Source organism: Cyprinodon tularosa, unplaced genomic scaffold (assembly GCF_016077235.1).
Source record: "Cyprinodon tularosa strain WSP-4 unplaced genomic scaffold, ASM1607723v1 ctg307, whole genome shotgun sequence".
Lineage (NCBI taxonomy): Eukaryota > Metazoa > Chordata > Actinopteri > Cyprinodontiformes > Cyprinodontidae > Cyprinodon > Cyprinodon tularosa.
In genome coordinates, this window is record NW_024039016.1 from 1,208,439 (window position 1) to 1,224,989 (window position 16,551).

General features: G+C 37.7%; 2 protein-coding genes across 3 annotated transcripts in view; both read right to left on the bottom strand.

Moving 5' to 3' along the window:
- Positions 1-745: 745 nt before the first annotated feature.
- Positions 746-8,810, bottom strand: plac8l1 (PLAC8 like 1). The gene is made up of 4 exons (XM_038292094.1): positions 8,633-8,810; positions 4,876-5,108; positions 2,369-2,505; positions 746-2,082 (listed from the first exon to the last, which is right to left on the bottom strand). The coding sequence occupies exons 1-4, from the start codon at positions 8,656-8,658 to the stop codon at positions 1,951-1,953; spliced, it is 528 nt and encodes a 175-aa protein (XP_038148022.1). The 5' UTR covers positions 8,659-8,810; the 3' UTR covers positions 746-1,950.
- A 1,545-nt stretch (positions 8,811-10,355) lies between these two features.
- Positions 10,356-16,551, bottom strand: part of lars1b (leucyl-tRNA synthetase 1b) — a 30,631-nt gene continuing 24,435 nt past the window's right edge. The window contains exons 27-32 of one of the 2 annotated variants that reach the window (XM_038292074.1): positions 16,032-16,142; positions 15,802-15,912; positions 14,909-15,013; positions 14,122-14,217; positions 13,891-14,023; positions 10,356-11,131 (exon numbers count right to left, since the gene is read on the bottom strand). In XM_038292074.1, the coding sequence (XP_038148002.1) occupies positions 10,926-11,131; positions 13,891-14,023; positions 14,122-14,217; positions 14,909-15,013; positions 15,802-15,912; positions 16,032-16,142 (762 nt within the window). In that variant the 3' untranslated portion in view covers positions 10,356-10,925. The remainder of the gene's footprint in view (positions 11,132-13,890; positions 14,024-14,121; positions 14,218-14,908; positions 15,014-15,801; positions 15,913-16,031; positions 16,143-16,551) is intronic. The other variant, XM_038292075.1, reaches the window with a different exon arrangement.

Below are 16,551 nucleotides of genomic sequence, written 5' to 3' on the forward strand. Positions count from 1 at the left end.
TCCTTGCTGCCCATGCATGCACCTCCATTTTAAATGATGTAACAAAACTACAAACTGAAGATCTGAATTTCACTTTTTGGATGCACAGAAAGGAGAATTACATCTGCAACCTTAACTCACATAACACTCAAGTTACAAAACAAAACCCTTCAGACTTGGTTTATCTCATATAATTAGTAGTGGTCCCATCTGAGTGACCATGACTGACATCATAGTGACATATTCCCTTTGTGTTTGTTGTTGGACAGGAGTTAACAGCAGCTTTTAAGTAATTTTTTTGACAAATGCTACTATCAAACAGAATTTACAGTAGATAAGCTGCAACTACAGCTCTGACACAAATCTGCCTATTTCCTGTGAAAAATAAAGTTAGTTTGATTTATTCACCAGGGATCTCCATGGATTATGGATCCATCTAGATAGGACCTGATGCTTATCTCTATGTGACACCAGTTTGGTTGATGGGTGAGAGGCAGGGTGCACCGAGGATAGAGCGATCGTCCACCACAGGGATACACAGGACATACAGCCATGCAAACAGAATCATGCTTAAGGGCATTTTAGAGTAACCGACAAGTCCAACAGTCTCGATTTTTAACAGTGGGATAAATCCTATGGACTAATGCTGTAGTATCAGATTAATGACCACCAAGATGTCCTCCAAATTAACCTTTTGCTGACTAGTTTTGAGCTTGCACAGAACAAAAAAAACAAAAAAAAACAAAAAATCACCTAATGCTGTCATTACAAAGTCACTTCTGGCCCTTCAGGATAAAAGCACTTCCTGTTTGAGTATTTCAGTCATTTCATTTTTAACGCCTATTACAACTTGTCTTTTCACATAAATGCATGTTTATATTAACAAAATGGGAAAATTACACCCTTAATTTTAAAAATATTTCCCAACAGCTAACATTTTGGAGGCATATTTAATAGTGTTCTAGGATCAATGTGATAAATCTTTATGTTTTAAATAAGACTCGAGGACAGGGCTCCTATGTTCCAGTCCTCAACATGCGGTGTCCTGAATCTTTTACATGTGTCCCAGCTTCAACACACCCGAGTCAAATGATCAGGTCACCAGCAGGACTCTGGGGAACTTGACAGCATACTGAGGAGGTAATTAAGCGATGTGATTCAGGTGTGTGAAAGCAGAGACACGTCTAAAAGGTGCAGGACACAGGACCTCGAGGACCCTAACTGAGCAACCCTGCGCTACAATAATGATCTAAATTCTCAAGCTGGAGCACTTCTGACTTTCTGGCAAACTAGACGGCATGCAAAAATAAAGACTGTCATTTTCATTCATCAGGGACTAAAAAAAGAAAAATAAATTAAAGAAACAGCTTTTAGAAACCATTGTTATGTGCTAGCGAAAGTTCAACAATGACCAAATTAAATAAGCAAATTTTTAAGCATTTAAATTGTATGTTACATGTGTTTTATAGAGGTTTAAAGGCATAATCCTAGTCCAGTACGAAAATAATGACTGAAGTGAAATAATTTATTGAAAAATGGGTTAAAATTTCAGCTAAGATGACAAACAGTAACAGAGGCATGTCTTTGTAGGGCAGTCACCTACCTTTTCTATTTGTCTGTGTGTTAAGTTTATTCTTGCATGACATGTTTAGAGCTTTTCTGATGTCTAATGGAAGTGAAAAAAAAAACGCTTTATCTTCACACCTGCTTTTCATCTGATTTCAGATGTTGCCACAATATTATTTATATTATAAAAGTAATGGTATATTATTAATGATATACTTTACTCAAACAGCTGTTGAAATATTTGTTTTTATATAAAAGAATGAAATCTGGACATTGTGTTGGATAATATAGAATGTTTCAAAGGTTCAAGTCATTTGCTACTATAGACTTATGCTAATCTCTGTTATATTAGCTGATCCATGTTGAAATGTCATGCAAAGGACAAGGTTACAGTCAACTGTTTCATCACAAGGACTCTACTGCTGTAGACACATGATATGTCTGGGTCTTCATCCTGTGCTTCATCTCTCTTATCATCTGACATACAGCCAGAGGGTAACAGCAGCACACTGCACTCCAGTCCTCACAAACACTTCCCTGTGGGTAAACATGCAGGACAGCAAGGGGCAGAAATAGAACAAAGGCAGAAAGACGTACAAAATGATGCAGGAGAAACACATAAAAATAAAATCTGTAACTACAGGTGCAATACATATAAGAATACAAATGTTCCAATGCACATCTTAGTTTGGACATGATATTGGATATGAAATCAGATATATATCTAATAATAGTAAACTATTGTCTTTAAAATGATTATTTTCCAATGGTAAACTTTGGTTTGTTCAAAAGAAAAAAACATAGTAATGTGTTTTTCACTCATTCGTATTTTGTAACGCTCCCTAATTCCAACCCTGAGGGCTAAAGTGGATCCTGGTAGGAGGGACAGACACAGACACTCCCCATACTGGTGGGCTAAACTCAGGTCTAAGAAGCATGGCACCAGTGCTCCAAGAATACCTGGAAGAATACAAGGTGGCAGTAAAGTTTTGCATTTTAGTTTGTGGTTTTATTGAGGCACAAATCACTCATTTAAAAAAGGTGTGTGAGACCAAAGATCCGATAAAGGATAAAAGGTAATTTGAAGCAAAGAAAAAATTTAATTGTAACTAAAACCCAATTCATATGCAACTAAACTCACTTCCATTTCTTTTAAAATTAAGGAAAATCAAAATTGGTATTTGAGCTTCCTGGTTGCACCATTTGTAGCTCTTCTGCCTTGCAGCAAGAGGGTCCTGGGTTCAAGTCTCTCTGCATGGAGTTTGCATGTTCTCCCTGTGCATGCATTGGTTCTCTCTGGTTTCCTCCATCAGTCAAAGAACATTTTTGTTTGGTTACCTGGCTTCTCTCAATTGCTCCCAGGTATAAATGAGTGTGTTCATGGTTATATATCTCAGGAATGGATTGGCAACCTGAGCAGGCTGTACCCTGCCTTTTGCCAACTGACTGTTGGAGACAGGCCCAATGATGAACAAGCGATGGAAATTGTATTGTTGCTTTTCTCTTTTTAAAAGGTTTTCTTTCAGAGTGTTTAAAAAAATAGTCTAATAATCTGGCATTCCAAGCGAAAGAGAGACAAGGCAGCATTCATTTATGTAAACTTCAACAGAACAGCATAAAAATGAATGGATTTATGTATAAATAACAGTTCATTCATACTGCTTTGCTATGAATTGCTGTAAATCATATTTAAATCAAAAATGCATTTGCATATAGTTCTTGGAATAAGTATCCTAATACATTTTAAAAGAGGTGTGAGAATAATTGCGTTATGAGAATTTTAATAAAACCACAAAATATTGTCAGTGAATGAGGATCAGAAAAAAATGTGTTAAGTAAACACATTTAAAACTACAGCCATATGTACTTCCTGGCAATTTAGGGGGAATCCTTTTTTGACAGCAAAAAGGTCTTTATCCACTTTCTACGCATGCTAAAGTCTAAGTTTTGTAAATTTGCAAAACTTAGACCTCTCAAAACACTTGCTGACTATGTCAAAAGCCTTTTAAGATTATGCCTCTTTTCTGTGGTCAGCATGTTTTTCTTTGTCTTGGAATCAACTAAAAGGTCTCTATATAGATAGAGGTTTAAAGATAAAGAACAAATCCCACTATCCCACTACCCAAATCCCGACTATACATGTTTTTCAATAAATTTATGCATTTGGACAGTACACCAGCAAAAGGATCGTGAGGCAGAGTTATGGGGAAACTCCACACATGTCTTGTGTTGGTAAATGTTGCGGCTGGAGGCCAATCCTTTGATTCTGCAGGATGAGCTAAAAGCGCATGAAGCCCAGGAACTTGGTGGAAGCTGTATGGCATGAAAGAGGGATCCTTAATGAAGGGGCTGAGTACTTAAACAGAACTGTGATCTGAACGGGGCTTTTTATATGTAAAATGAAAAAAGAAAAGTCACTAGTTTTTGTTCCAGTTTAGAATTCTCTAAATGGGATTAAGCAAGTATTATTGACTGACAGATAACCTTAGAATTCCTCCCAGAGATACAGATTTCACTGCAGCCTCATATGGGCCCATAAAATTGTTCTTTTTTTATGCTTATTCAAAAGAAAAGAAAAATTACGTATATAAAGACTTTTTTAAACAATAGAAACACAGAAACAGACTTATAAATGAAGCTTAAAGTCCCTGATGAAAAGACACCCAGCAGCATAAAATCAGGAGGTTGTTGAAAGATGACATGGCAATGAGGTAAAATGACTAGTGTTGCACCGATACCAGTATCAGGCGGGGCCCCGATCCAGCACTAAAATGGTGATATCGGTATCGCCGATTACCGAAAAATAGGGCACCGACACCATTTTGAGAGCCAAAAGTTTATTCAACTATTGTCACCCATTACAGGTAGGCAATAAAAGTTCTACTGGATTCACTTTCAGCAGCTTGACAAAGCCACGATGGCAATGATTTTACATCCAAGTAGTATGCAGTTCTTCTTAAATACACACACACATCAATTTCAAACAGATGGTACCGGTATGGTATCTGTATCAGCCGATACTGCACAGCCAGGTATCGGGTATCGGGCCAAAAAAATGGCATCAGTGCAGCGCTAAAAGTGACTTTTGATTTGCACAATACATGTAACTTTTCACACTCATATTTTAAATATAAACCCCTGCCTTTCATGTGCCTGTTGGGAAAAAAATATTTGATCACTATATTTGATCCCCCTTGGTAACTTTTAAAGGTAGATTAACAAGAAAAGCTAATCCCAGTTTAGAATCTTGACCAGTAGAATATATATGCTTTCAATCAATGCTGATAATAAAATGTGCTTATGTGTAGTTTGTGGGTGTATATTACTTACATGTTGTCATGTCTCCGCATACATCAAGAAGCCCCGTGCTCCAGTCTCCCCCCATCTGTGTGACGGTGGTGATGGTGGTTGTAGCCATGGCCGGACCAGGCTGAGTTAGCACTGGGTCTATCGTCACAGGAACTTTATCTGACCTCGGGGGATCGTCGTTTTGGATGCTTAAGTCTTCCTCTTCCTCATCTTGGCTCATTAACGGTGACACATTGGAAACCGCCAGCTCTGCTCTAAAAAATGAATAAATAAAGAAGGCAGCTTCAAACAGGAACTGTTACTTTTTCTTCACAAAATAGTTCTAACCTAACAAAGTAATCTGTTCCTTGTTAATACAGTACAGAAATTAAGAGAATATTTAAATTTTTTTTTTTTGAAATTTTCAAAATATAAAAAAAAAAATGTATTAATAATACTTTTTTATATGAATATATATAGTGTATATATAGTTTTTATAACTTTCTTATGAATATTTTGGGAAATGAATTTGACTTTTTTTATTTTACTATTACGGGTATTCGGATTTTAATTAAATTATTTTGAGGCCTAATCAACACAAGTTCTTGGAAGTTACGTTGTCATGACAACGTCAAGAAAGCTAGTGATCGCCGATTGAAGAGGTATCCCACATGCAGCAGCAGACTAGTAAAATTACAATAGTCTAATGTGAGAAACGAGGAGGAAATATGGCACAGAAATGCATTTCGGATTTAAAAAATAAACAAAACCACCAGTGAAGAAGAACACTGGTACAACAGAGAGCAGCCTGAGTGAGGAGAAGGTCCGCCTACCTCAAATAGCAGCGAATTTTAATTAATAGAGCATATATTGACCTGAGAACTAATTCATGATTAATGGGATTAGCCTAGTGATGTCTGTGTGTTACGGTCTCTGGCTGAGTGTCCTGACGTGAATATGACACTAAAGTAGTAAATGTCTATCTATTTTGATTTTATTTACTGCCGCGGTTCTCAAAGTGTGTGGCGCGACCCACTGGTGGGGAATTGAGACGTGACAGGTGGGGCGCGCCAAGTTCCGGTGTGTGTGTGTGTGTGTGTGTGTGTGTGTGTGTGTGTGTGTGTGTGTGTGTGTGTGTGACTATAAATGTAGAATGTGTGAGAGCAAACTGTCCTTATAGCTGTATGTTGCCGCTTTTTAGACCAATCAAACCCACAAAGTAATCATTAATAGCCTACATGCAGTCTAATTAAAAGAACATTAGATATGAGAAAAATTTCACCTGGAACTGAAGTGCCAAAATAATGATTGACGTGACGTCGGCATATTATTTGTAACGGAATAAACTTTCGCGCCCCAGTGTTGCCAACTCAGCGACTTTGTCGCTATATTTTAGACCCCTCCAGCGACTCTTTTTTAAAAAAGGGACTAGCGACAAATTAGCGACTTTTGGAGACTCTTACGTGAAAGCACGTATCGTCCCTTTTCTTGTCCTCCAGCGGCAGGTGCTGCCGTGGGGCGCCTCCGTCCCAACCCCGTTCTCGCCCGCTATCGCAGGAGTCCCTCTCAGCGCTGCAGAGACACAGCATGTTTACCCTCAGCGTCCAGACTGCAATTAAAGCGCACATGCGCCGGGATTGACGGCGCAGGTTGATCATAAATAACTGAATTTGAAATATTTTATCTTAAATAAATAGGACCAGTTCATTGAAATGACGTCTGACTCAGTGGCGGCCGGCCCATAGGGGGCGCTGGGGCACCGCCCTCCCTGATAAGAAGAGAGAAACGTAAAATATATTTTTAGAAATTAACTCATAAATGTCAGTTTTACTCTCTAGACTGTGTACCTATAAGCAAAACAAATTATATAAACTACATTTCCCTATCTACTGTCATTAATTTGTGGATTTCCACAGACAGACTCCTACCGTCTCTGTTCTGGGGGCGCTTATCAGACTGACCCACATTTGCAGAGAATCTGTCAATCATGTACTATTGCTAGGTGAATTTAATGGCCAATCAGCGTCTCGGAACTTTATGGTATTGGGGCGCTGAAAATACTGCGCTTTAACAGGCTTCTGCACCCAAGCGCAGGTGCAGACAATTAGAGGGAAGATGGCGAATGTAACGACCGAGATGCAGCTTCCACCAAATTCGGTGAGATCCTTATTTATCTACCCGTTTGCCAGAAGAATATCCCTGTTGTAGGATATGAACATATTATGTCATGGTTATTGTGACTGTGACGAATCCACCTCGTCGCTTAAAACAACCTCTCTAACTTTGCGCACCACACACACATTCCTGTTATACTGTGTTTGTGAGGACCAATACACTCGCGCTGAGACCAGTAGCTCCATGAACTTAAAACACACAAGCTGTTCCTGGTTACCTGCTGGCGTATTGAGGGTGCACACTTAATATTTCAGTGGGGTTAGCCGTGTGTGTGTGTGTGTGTGGGGGGGGGGTGTGTGTGTGTGTGTGTGGGTGGGTGTGGGTGTGTACGTGTTTATGCTACGGGGACTTGTCATCTTCAGTCTGGCTGCGTCTTTGCTGGGTTCAAACCCAGTTTGGTGTAATTGAATAAGTCAATGAATCTGTGTAAAAGAATTAAGTTGTAAAAATTATTTGTTTTTGTACATCGATTGTTTGTGGAGGTAATATATGGACAAAACTGATTAATGAGAAGAAATCAGAAATAAGAGAGCCTGATGTGAGGGGCTTAAACTATTTAATGAGGGCTGTGGGAAGAAAAGCGGCAATTTTTGTTTTCTGTTTCTTTGTTACATTGCTGGTAACTGGAGGGAGGCTGAGGCCCAGAGTATCTTGTATGTTTAGTTTCTTTTGCACCCTGTTTTGAGTTTTTGAGCTCAATAAATCACCAACACCGGTAACCCGACTGAGACTGGATTCTTGGAGGCCAAAGAACCCCGTCACAGTGACCCAAATCATCACTGTTACTGTTATTATATAGTAAATTAAATCATTACTGTTAAATTGTATGTATTGTCCAATTGTTTATTTGAATTCTTATTCCGGATTAGTTGGAGACATACACTAGGCTATATCAGCCCCACCAAAAATATTTTTCACCAGCCGCCACTGGTCTGACTCCACCCTGAGGCTCAGGTTTAATGCTCAGACTAATAGTGAATTCTGGTTTGGAGTGGAGAGGGAGTATCCACTCATCGGGCAGAGAGCTGTGTGCATTCTTCTTCCCTTTGCCACATCATATCTCTGTGAGATGGGCTTTTCAACTGTTGCTTCACTGAAAACAAAATACAGATCTCAGCTGAACATTGAGCATGACTTGAGAGTGGCAGTATCAAGCCTGCAACCCCGTTTTGAGAAACTGTGCAATGCAAAACAGGCTCATTGCAGCCACTAATGCAGGGATAAATAGACCTGTATTGCCAGATGGATTTCACTTCCTTTCTTTTATTAACAGATTGCAGAGTGGCACTTTAATTTTTTCTATCTTTGAGCTTGATACAAATTTTGACACAGCTGCATTTTTATTTTCTTTATTTTTGAGCTTGCTGTTATTTGATGTAGATAGTTGTATTTAGATACTACTTGTTACTTCAATAAAATTGGAAAATTTTAAGGTTGTTGCATATTTCATTAGCATTGTGTTGGGGCGATGGGGACAGGCGGGGCTTGAAAATTCCCCCTTGTCCAAAGTGGGGAATGACAGAAAAAGTTTGAGAACCACTGCCTTAAACAAAGGAAAAGTTGCCCTTAATTGTCTTGAACGCTGACAACAGTATTAAGTGATCTGACAACATGGAACACTTACTGGTCAGTAGCTGTCGTCTCCTCCATGACTTGGTTCTTCCAGCAGCTCCTTTAGAAGAGAGTGGAGTCAGGAGTCAGCAGGAGAGGAGCCAAAGTGACACTATCCGGGTGAGAGGCTTTGTGTTGGAACAGATAAACCAGCAGTCAGATGGCTCAGCCAGAAGCTGCGTGACTAAGATAAGTCTTGCTGTCTTCAGTCTGAGACTTTGCAGTGCACCCTGCTAATACAGCAAATGAGGAGAGGGCAGATTCACATCAGGGTGCAAAAACTGAAATAGTTCAGCTTGGCTGGATGAGGACGTATTTGCACAGAAGAAAGTAAGATGATGTCTTATAAAGTTTTTAAAATAAAGCGAATGCTACAGTTTTCAACACAATGTAATAAAAAAAAATATTCAGGTCTGATCGATCACATTTAATATTGCTTTTCATTCAGCTTTGACAGAGGAACAGACTGGATGTAGAGAACAGCTTGGGATCTGCTGTTTTTCCACACTGAACTGAGTATCGGAGCTCATCAAAGCAGCTCAGGTGTTTTGATGAAAACAAAGTAAAACTATTTAAGTGAGTCTATAACCTTCGATTCCTTACTAACTTCCTGCAACATATTTATGTTTTTTATTTGAGATGGAAGGCATAAGATGCCTAAGAGTTAAATGCTAATCAAAAGTTTAAGCAAAATAATGTTTACTTAATAATCAGTTATTGTACGCTTTACTTTTGGAAAATCATCAATACTTTTGACTGAGAGGTACTCATTGTAAGACAAAATGCCCAAAAGGGGAACACAAGACAAAAAAGGTCGGGAAACACTGGTTTAGATAAACATGGCCTTCATTAAATGATAATACACATGATGAAAAAGCAGCAATTATACAGTTTTATTGACATGGAGAAATGAGTCTCCGACCCTGGCAGAAGGCATTGATGCTGAACGCAGTTCCACCTGAGCAGGTACATGTGGGTTTGACACATCTATCTCCTTGGTATCTAACACTGGTGGGATGGAGGCTGAAGAAGGGAATCCAGTCAGATGAAGGTGGAAAGATGACGTCCAGGAGGAAGGGACGACGCCCTGTATGGTGATTGGAATACAAGAAGCCGAGGAGGTGAGCTTAAAGGCTCGAGCAAATGCTCATAATGAGACTGGCTGCAGTTTACAACCATAAAAATTAGATTTGCTTCAAGGCGTTTAAAAAAAAAATTATAATAATAGTTTTTCATTTTTAAGGTTTTCGTTTTTCCCCAAATATCCACAAACATTGATAATTTTGAGCTTTTATGCAAGTTAGAAAATATTTTCCAGTGTTTTGTCAGTCTAAAAAACAAAAACAAAAAAAAGAAAAATACCTCTTTTGGCTTGCATTTTAAACTTTTCCTTTGAAATGAGATTCAAAAAACAATAGTGCAATTTTAGAGACTTTAAAATTTTTATAAATTTTTCATGAAAATTTATAGAGTATAGAAAAATATAAAAATGTACTCTTCATACGTTTTATTTGATGTGATAAAATTTAGACTGGTTGTTAACCGTTTTTTCTTTAACATGTATTTAGACAGCAGCACCAAGCTATACTATTTCAACTTTATAGCTAACATTAGAAAAGCAAACATTTTGTTTAGATCTTTGAGTATATTCTTGACAAACTTAATCTTCAGTTGAGTTCTTACTTGAAGAATTAACAACTAAATCTTTGAGTTTATAAACAAGCAAAGAGACAAACTGTAAATATTTTATTCATTTTATTTTTGTGGAAAATCCAGACAAGCACAACTGACAGCTAGAAAACATAAAAGCTGTCCTACAAGCTGAAGAGACATGATATGCCTCACATTTGATGTAGAAAATAACACCAGACACATTTCCATTTATATGATAACATCTGGCATTCAGAGCACAGCTGGAGCAGTCTGACTATGAGCACAGATGCTCCATCCTGTCAGTAGGCGGAGGAGGTGATAGATGTTTGTTCAGTTCAGATCCATTTAAAAGCTTAAACACTGAAAACGTCAGACAGGAGGAACAGTGTCTATTATAAACATGGCAACCTGAACCTCATAGAAGACGACTAATTGAAAGGATGTTTTATACTGCAAAACCATTTATAAGCCCGGTAATATTTAGCTCAGAATTCCAATTTACTGAAGGTGTGCCCTAATTAAAACAAAGGGAACATTTTCTTTTAGAGTCTTTGGGCTCTTTTTACTGTAACAGGTCAGTTATGAATTAAGAGTTTTTAAAAAGAGGGTGCTAAACCTGCTCCTTTGTTTCTGGAGACACAGCCTTATCAACATTATTGGATCAGATAAACCAGAGTGTCTCCAATGTCTACGGTAAGGCCGTTGTCAGCCAGAGTGACCTTCTTCTCAGCCAGATTTATGTTGAACACAGATTTGCTAGAGATGGGCAGCTTCCCTTTTTCTTCCTGTCCCAGGACAGGCACCCGGCGGGGGCCTAGAACGGGGTCCTCGTACCGCATCAGCTTCACTCTGGAAAGATCTAACAAACGAGGAAAAAAATAAGACAACAAAGGTTAAAGAAAGGAAGTGAGATGCAATAGAAGGTGAATGTAAATGGGGTAAAATAGTGACTGGAAGAATAAATGTAATGTCTTCTTAGAGTCTTTAATTGGTGTGCATTACCAGATTAAAGATCACAAGAGTCTTGCTTAAAAATCATGACAAAAAAAAATAAACGTCAGTTGCAAAAACAAAGTGTGGTATCATCCCTTAAAAAACTAAGTAAATAAGTAGCGCTTTTAATGCATCTGCTTTTTTTTTTTTTTACCTAAATACCAGTTAGATGAGCTGTTTCTTAACTTATTAGTATTCTGTTAAGAATTATGAACAATTTGTTACTTTAAAAACAATACGTACAAGAAATTATGAGATTAATCTGACAATCATTCATCATTTTACATATCTAAGTGGTGGGAAAGTGATGGAGCATAAAGAGAGACCAGCTGGAAAGCAACCATGTTTGTTTTCTCCAAGTCTGACCTGCAGATTCGGATTTTCACCCATTCAGATTTCCTGACGCTTTTAAATAAATTAATTTGTTTGTTCATTTGTTTTACACTCAACCTGCCAATCAAGCATCAAAGGCTGAATTTCTGATCTTTATCAATAAATCAAACTGAGTACTTTTGTCCAACACACATACAGGTGCTGGTCATAAAATTAGAATATCATGAAAAAGTAGATTGATTTCAGTAATTCCATTTAAAAAGTGAAACTTGTATATTATATTCATACATTACATACAAACTCATATATTTCAGATGTTTATTTTGTTTAATTTTGATGATTACAAATGACAACAAATGAAAATCTGAAATTCATCATATCAGAAAATTAGAATATTACTGAAGACCAATAAAAACAAAGGATTTATAGAAATGTTGGCCAACTGAAAAGTATGAACATGAAAAGTATGAGCATGTACAGCACTCAGTATTTATTGGGCCTCCTTTGGCCTGTATTACTGCAGCAATGCGGCGTGGCATGGAGTCGATCAGTCTGTGGCACTGCTCAGGTGTTATGATAGCCCAGGTTGCTCTAATAGTGGCTTTTAGCTCTTCTGAATTGTTGGGTCTGGTGTATTGCATCTTCTTCTTCACAATACCCCATAGATTTTCTATGGGGTTATGGTCAGGAGAGTTTGCTGGCCAATTAAGAACAGGGATACCATGGTCCTTCAACCAGGTACTGGTAGCTTTGGCACTGTGTGCAGGTGCCAAGTCCTGTTGGAAAATGAAATCTGCATCTCCAAAAAGTTGGTCAGCTGCAGGAAGCATGAAGTGCTCTAAAACTTCCTGGTATGTGGCTGCGTTGACCCTGGACCTCAGAAAACACAATGGACCAACACCAGCAGATGACATGGCACCCCAAACCATCACTGACTGTGGAAACTTTACACTGGACTTCAAGCAACGTGGATGAAGTGCCTCTCTTCTTTTCCTCCAGACTCTGGGACCTTGATTTCCAAAGGAAATGCAAAATTTACTTTCATCAGAGAACATGACTTTGGACCACTCACCAGCAGTCCAGTCCTGTTTCTCTTTAGCCCAGGCAAGACGCTTCTGACGCTGTCTGTGGTTCAAGAGTGGCTTGACACAAGGAATGCGACAGCAGAAACCCATGTCTTTCATACGTCTGTGTGTGGTGGTTCTTGAAGCACTCACTCCAGCTGCAGTCCACTCTTTGTGAATCTCCCCCACATTTTTGAATGGGTTTTGTTTCACAATCCTCTCCAGGGTGCGGTTATCTCTCTTGCTTGTACACTTTTTTCGACCACATCTTTTCCTTCCCTTCGCCTCTCTATTAATGTGCTTGGACACTGAGCTCTGTGAACAGCCAGCCTCTTTAGCGATGACCTTTTGTGTCTTGCCCTCCTTGTGCAAGGTGTCGATGGTCGTCTTTTGGACAACTGTCAAGTCAGCAGTCTTCCCCATGATTGTGTAGCCTATAGAACTAGACTGAAAGACCATTTAAAGGCTTTTGCAGGTGGTTTGAGTTAATTAGCTGATTAGAGTGTGGCACCAGGGGCCATCAATTTTGAACCTTTTCACAATATTCTAATTTTCTGATATGATGAATTTGAGATTTTCATTTGTTGTCATTTGTAATCATCAAAATTAAACAAAATAAACATCTGAAATATATGAGTTTGTATGTAATGTATGAATATAATATACAAGTTTCACTTTTTAAATGGAATTACTGAAATCAATCTACTTTTTCATGATATTCTAATTTTATGACCAGCACCTGTATGTACCGGATTTAGTCATAAAGGCTATTATCTGCAGTCCCCGGCAGGTTGGTGGTAAGATTAAATTACAAAACAAACTAATGCGGTACAATAACATTTCCTTCAGTCCGTATGTTATTCTAGCTTCAATTGCCCTAATCTAACTTAATTTGTAACAGCAGGACTTTCAAGCTGTATGCGCATCTCAGGGGTAATTACAGCAATCAGCATGCATCTAACTGCAGTTTGAATTGCAAAAGGTCAAAAGAGTAGTGAATGGGAAAGTCTGTTTTCTGAATTTCTTTACTGGGAGATGGCAAAGGCTGGTAAAAAAAAAAAAAAAAAAAAGACATCTCCAAGACAGATTTGTATACATGTCTATGAATCCACTTAGCTACTAGGAAAAGTGATACAAAATAAAATGGGAATCAACTGCGTTGTGTCTCACTGGTTTTAGAGATTATTCTAAATGTTTTTCCTTTCCCTGACTAATATGTGCTACTAACCTTTTATTAGCCGGTTGACTTTGGCTAGCCGACGTACGATGCTGTCTTTGCTGTCCCCCTGTCTGATGTCAACCTTTGTAGAAAACAGGCCGTTGGACGGTTGAGGATTGATCAAGGTAAGGGACACTCCAGGCTTTGAAGGCAAAAAATGTATTTCTTTATTATTTTGCTTATCACTGCAATAGAAAAATTTTAATATAACATTATGTAATAACTATTTTGAAAGTATACCTCTGATCTAAAGATACTGAATGGTTTCCCAGGGCAACAGTCCTCCTTCACTTTGTCATCAGCCTCTGATGCAAACAACACATCGATTTGCTCCAACTATTCAAGGGAAAAAACAGGAGAAAACATGAAACTGGAAGTGTAAACTAAATCCAGTGGAGAGCCAGACTTAATGCTAAAGCTTACACCAGAAAATGTAATATTTTGTGTATTTTGGAGAGGCAACAGCAATTCAAAGATATGCTATTTGAAAACTGGTATGCTGAGAAAAAAAAAAGGCATGTAATTAGTTTTTTATACCAAGGATTTTTTTTTCTTCTCAGTAGGCTTTATAAAAGGAATTTGGTCTATGCATTTTACCTTACTTTACCAAGGTACACAGGCTGGAAGCAATCTAAGGCCACTTTATTGCCTATGAAGCAACAGCTCCCAAAGGATCTGAGTTCAGCAGAAGCTATTTTATGGAGTCTATCACCACCTCCCAGCTGAAGATCCTTTTTAAAGTAAAGTATCACTGACCCTCATCTAATTACTGATTTGTGCAAGTTTGAAATTTAGACTTTTGTTTTGATTTGAAATAATTTAGGTTTTTATTTAGGTGGGTGAGTATTCACTAGTTGTAAAAAGCTTTGTCCAGAGTTGTGGGTGCATTTATTTGATAATTTTAAGCCTTTTCAGGGAGAAAACGGATTGTTTAAAATATTAGGAATACAGACAATCATTTAATCATTGAAGCTTTGTTGGAAGGAGTTTTGTTTAAGTTTGATCTAAGGTGTTATGTGCTACAGACCTCCAGAGAATTAGTCAAGTAGACCAGGTTCTCCATGAGAACTGCCCTCTCATCAAACTCCAGCTCTAGATCCAAAACCCTGGGCCCGTTCTTCTCCAGGTTTTCCTAAAAAAAAAAAAACACACACACACACAAAGTCAGGGAAATACTAAGCACTATTGCAACTAAAAATGTGATTTTGTAATTGACTTCCATGTTAAATCTAGCTTCAAGAGATAAGGTGAAGGTTGTTAAAGCAAAAAGTGATTAAATTAGATTGTTCTTCAATCTGCAAGATCAGCTTAAAATATAAAAACCATAAGGGAGAACATGAAGAAGTTATTCATAATTAAAGAGGTTCATTTAAGGTGGAAACTATTCAAAAAGACTAAGAGAATTGACTTAAAAGAAAAGAAATGTATTTGATCGCTATTATTAGCTGCTTTAGTCTAATATTGAAGAAAATGAATATATAAAAGCGATTTTGCTCTAAATAATTTACTTTAAAAATGCAGGAGTAACATGTATTAATTAAAATATATTTTATATGTAAATAAACTTAGCTATAAATAAGATCAAGAAAACTATCGACTTTGATCAGATTGTAGTGGAGGTACCAAACCATTCTGTCAACTTTTAGGTGACTATATGTTATTTTATACCCTCCAGGATGATATTGTTCTTTATTCTCCTCTGTCAATAAAATACATATTGTGGCAGTTGAGTGTGCAACCAGGGTTAATTTTCTGTTGGATTCAATCTATGAAAGAAGGTGCAGCACATTTGTTTCACATTATGTATCAAAAATATTGATGGAAAAAAAGGGGGATAAAAATCAGAATAGGAAGTTGGTATACACCAGGAAAAGTCTGTTATGGGCACCTCCAATTGGATTGTGAAGTAATAATTAATACCTTGATCATGGCGACAAATGGCATCACTCTCTTCATATACTTCTTCAGCTCAGGCAGGCCTCCCAGCTCGCTAGCTATAACTTTGTTGTCTGGAAGGATCCCATTGTTGCTCTGGTCAAAAAGACAAAAGCATGCTGCTAATTAAAACAAAATGTAACTTTAAAAGAAATAATTAGTAGGACAAATGAAAGAGCTGTATGAAGGGTTAAAAAAAAAAAAGGCTTTGTTACCTTGTAGTGCTTGCCGAGCAGAGATAAGGCACTGTGCTGCCATGGAGGGTAGCTCTTTGCCACATAAATAGTGCAGTGGGACGGCTTGGCAGGGGGCTTCGAGTCACCTTTCTAAAGAATGAAACAATGCGTTTCAAACAAAGAGAACATTTGATAGTGTTTGATTGATTAATTCTTGTATATAAAACACTAGGTGGTCAGAATGTAAAAATAGCCGTTGATAAATATTTCAAATTACTTTTTGATTTCATTAACAGGGTGTGATCTATTATTTTTATTGACATGGCAGCTGCCAAGTCTACCTACAGATTGTACAAAATGTAAGTTTCTAAAAATGAGTTACAATGGGAAAAAAATAAACAAAAAAAACTATTTAGATAAAGCTGCATAGCTATTTTGCCTTGAGAAAAAGGAAACGGCTGATATATTACACAAATTACAAGTAAGGATTTATTTACTTTATTAAACATGTGTACCTTTGACCAAAGATCAGATATGAATAAATATAAACGATTAAAGA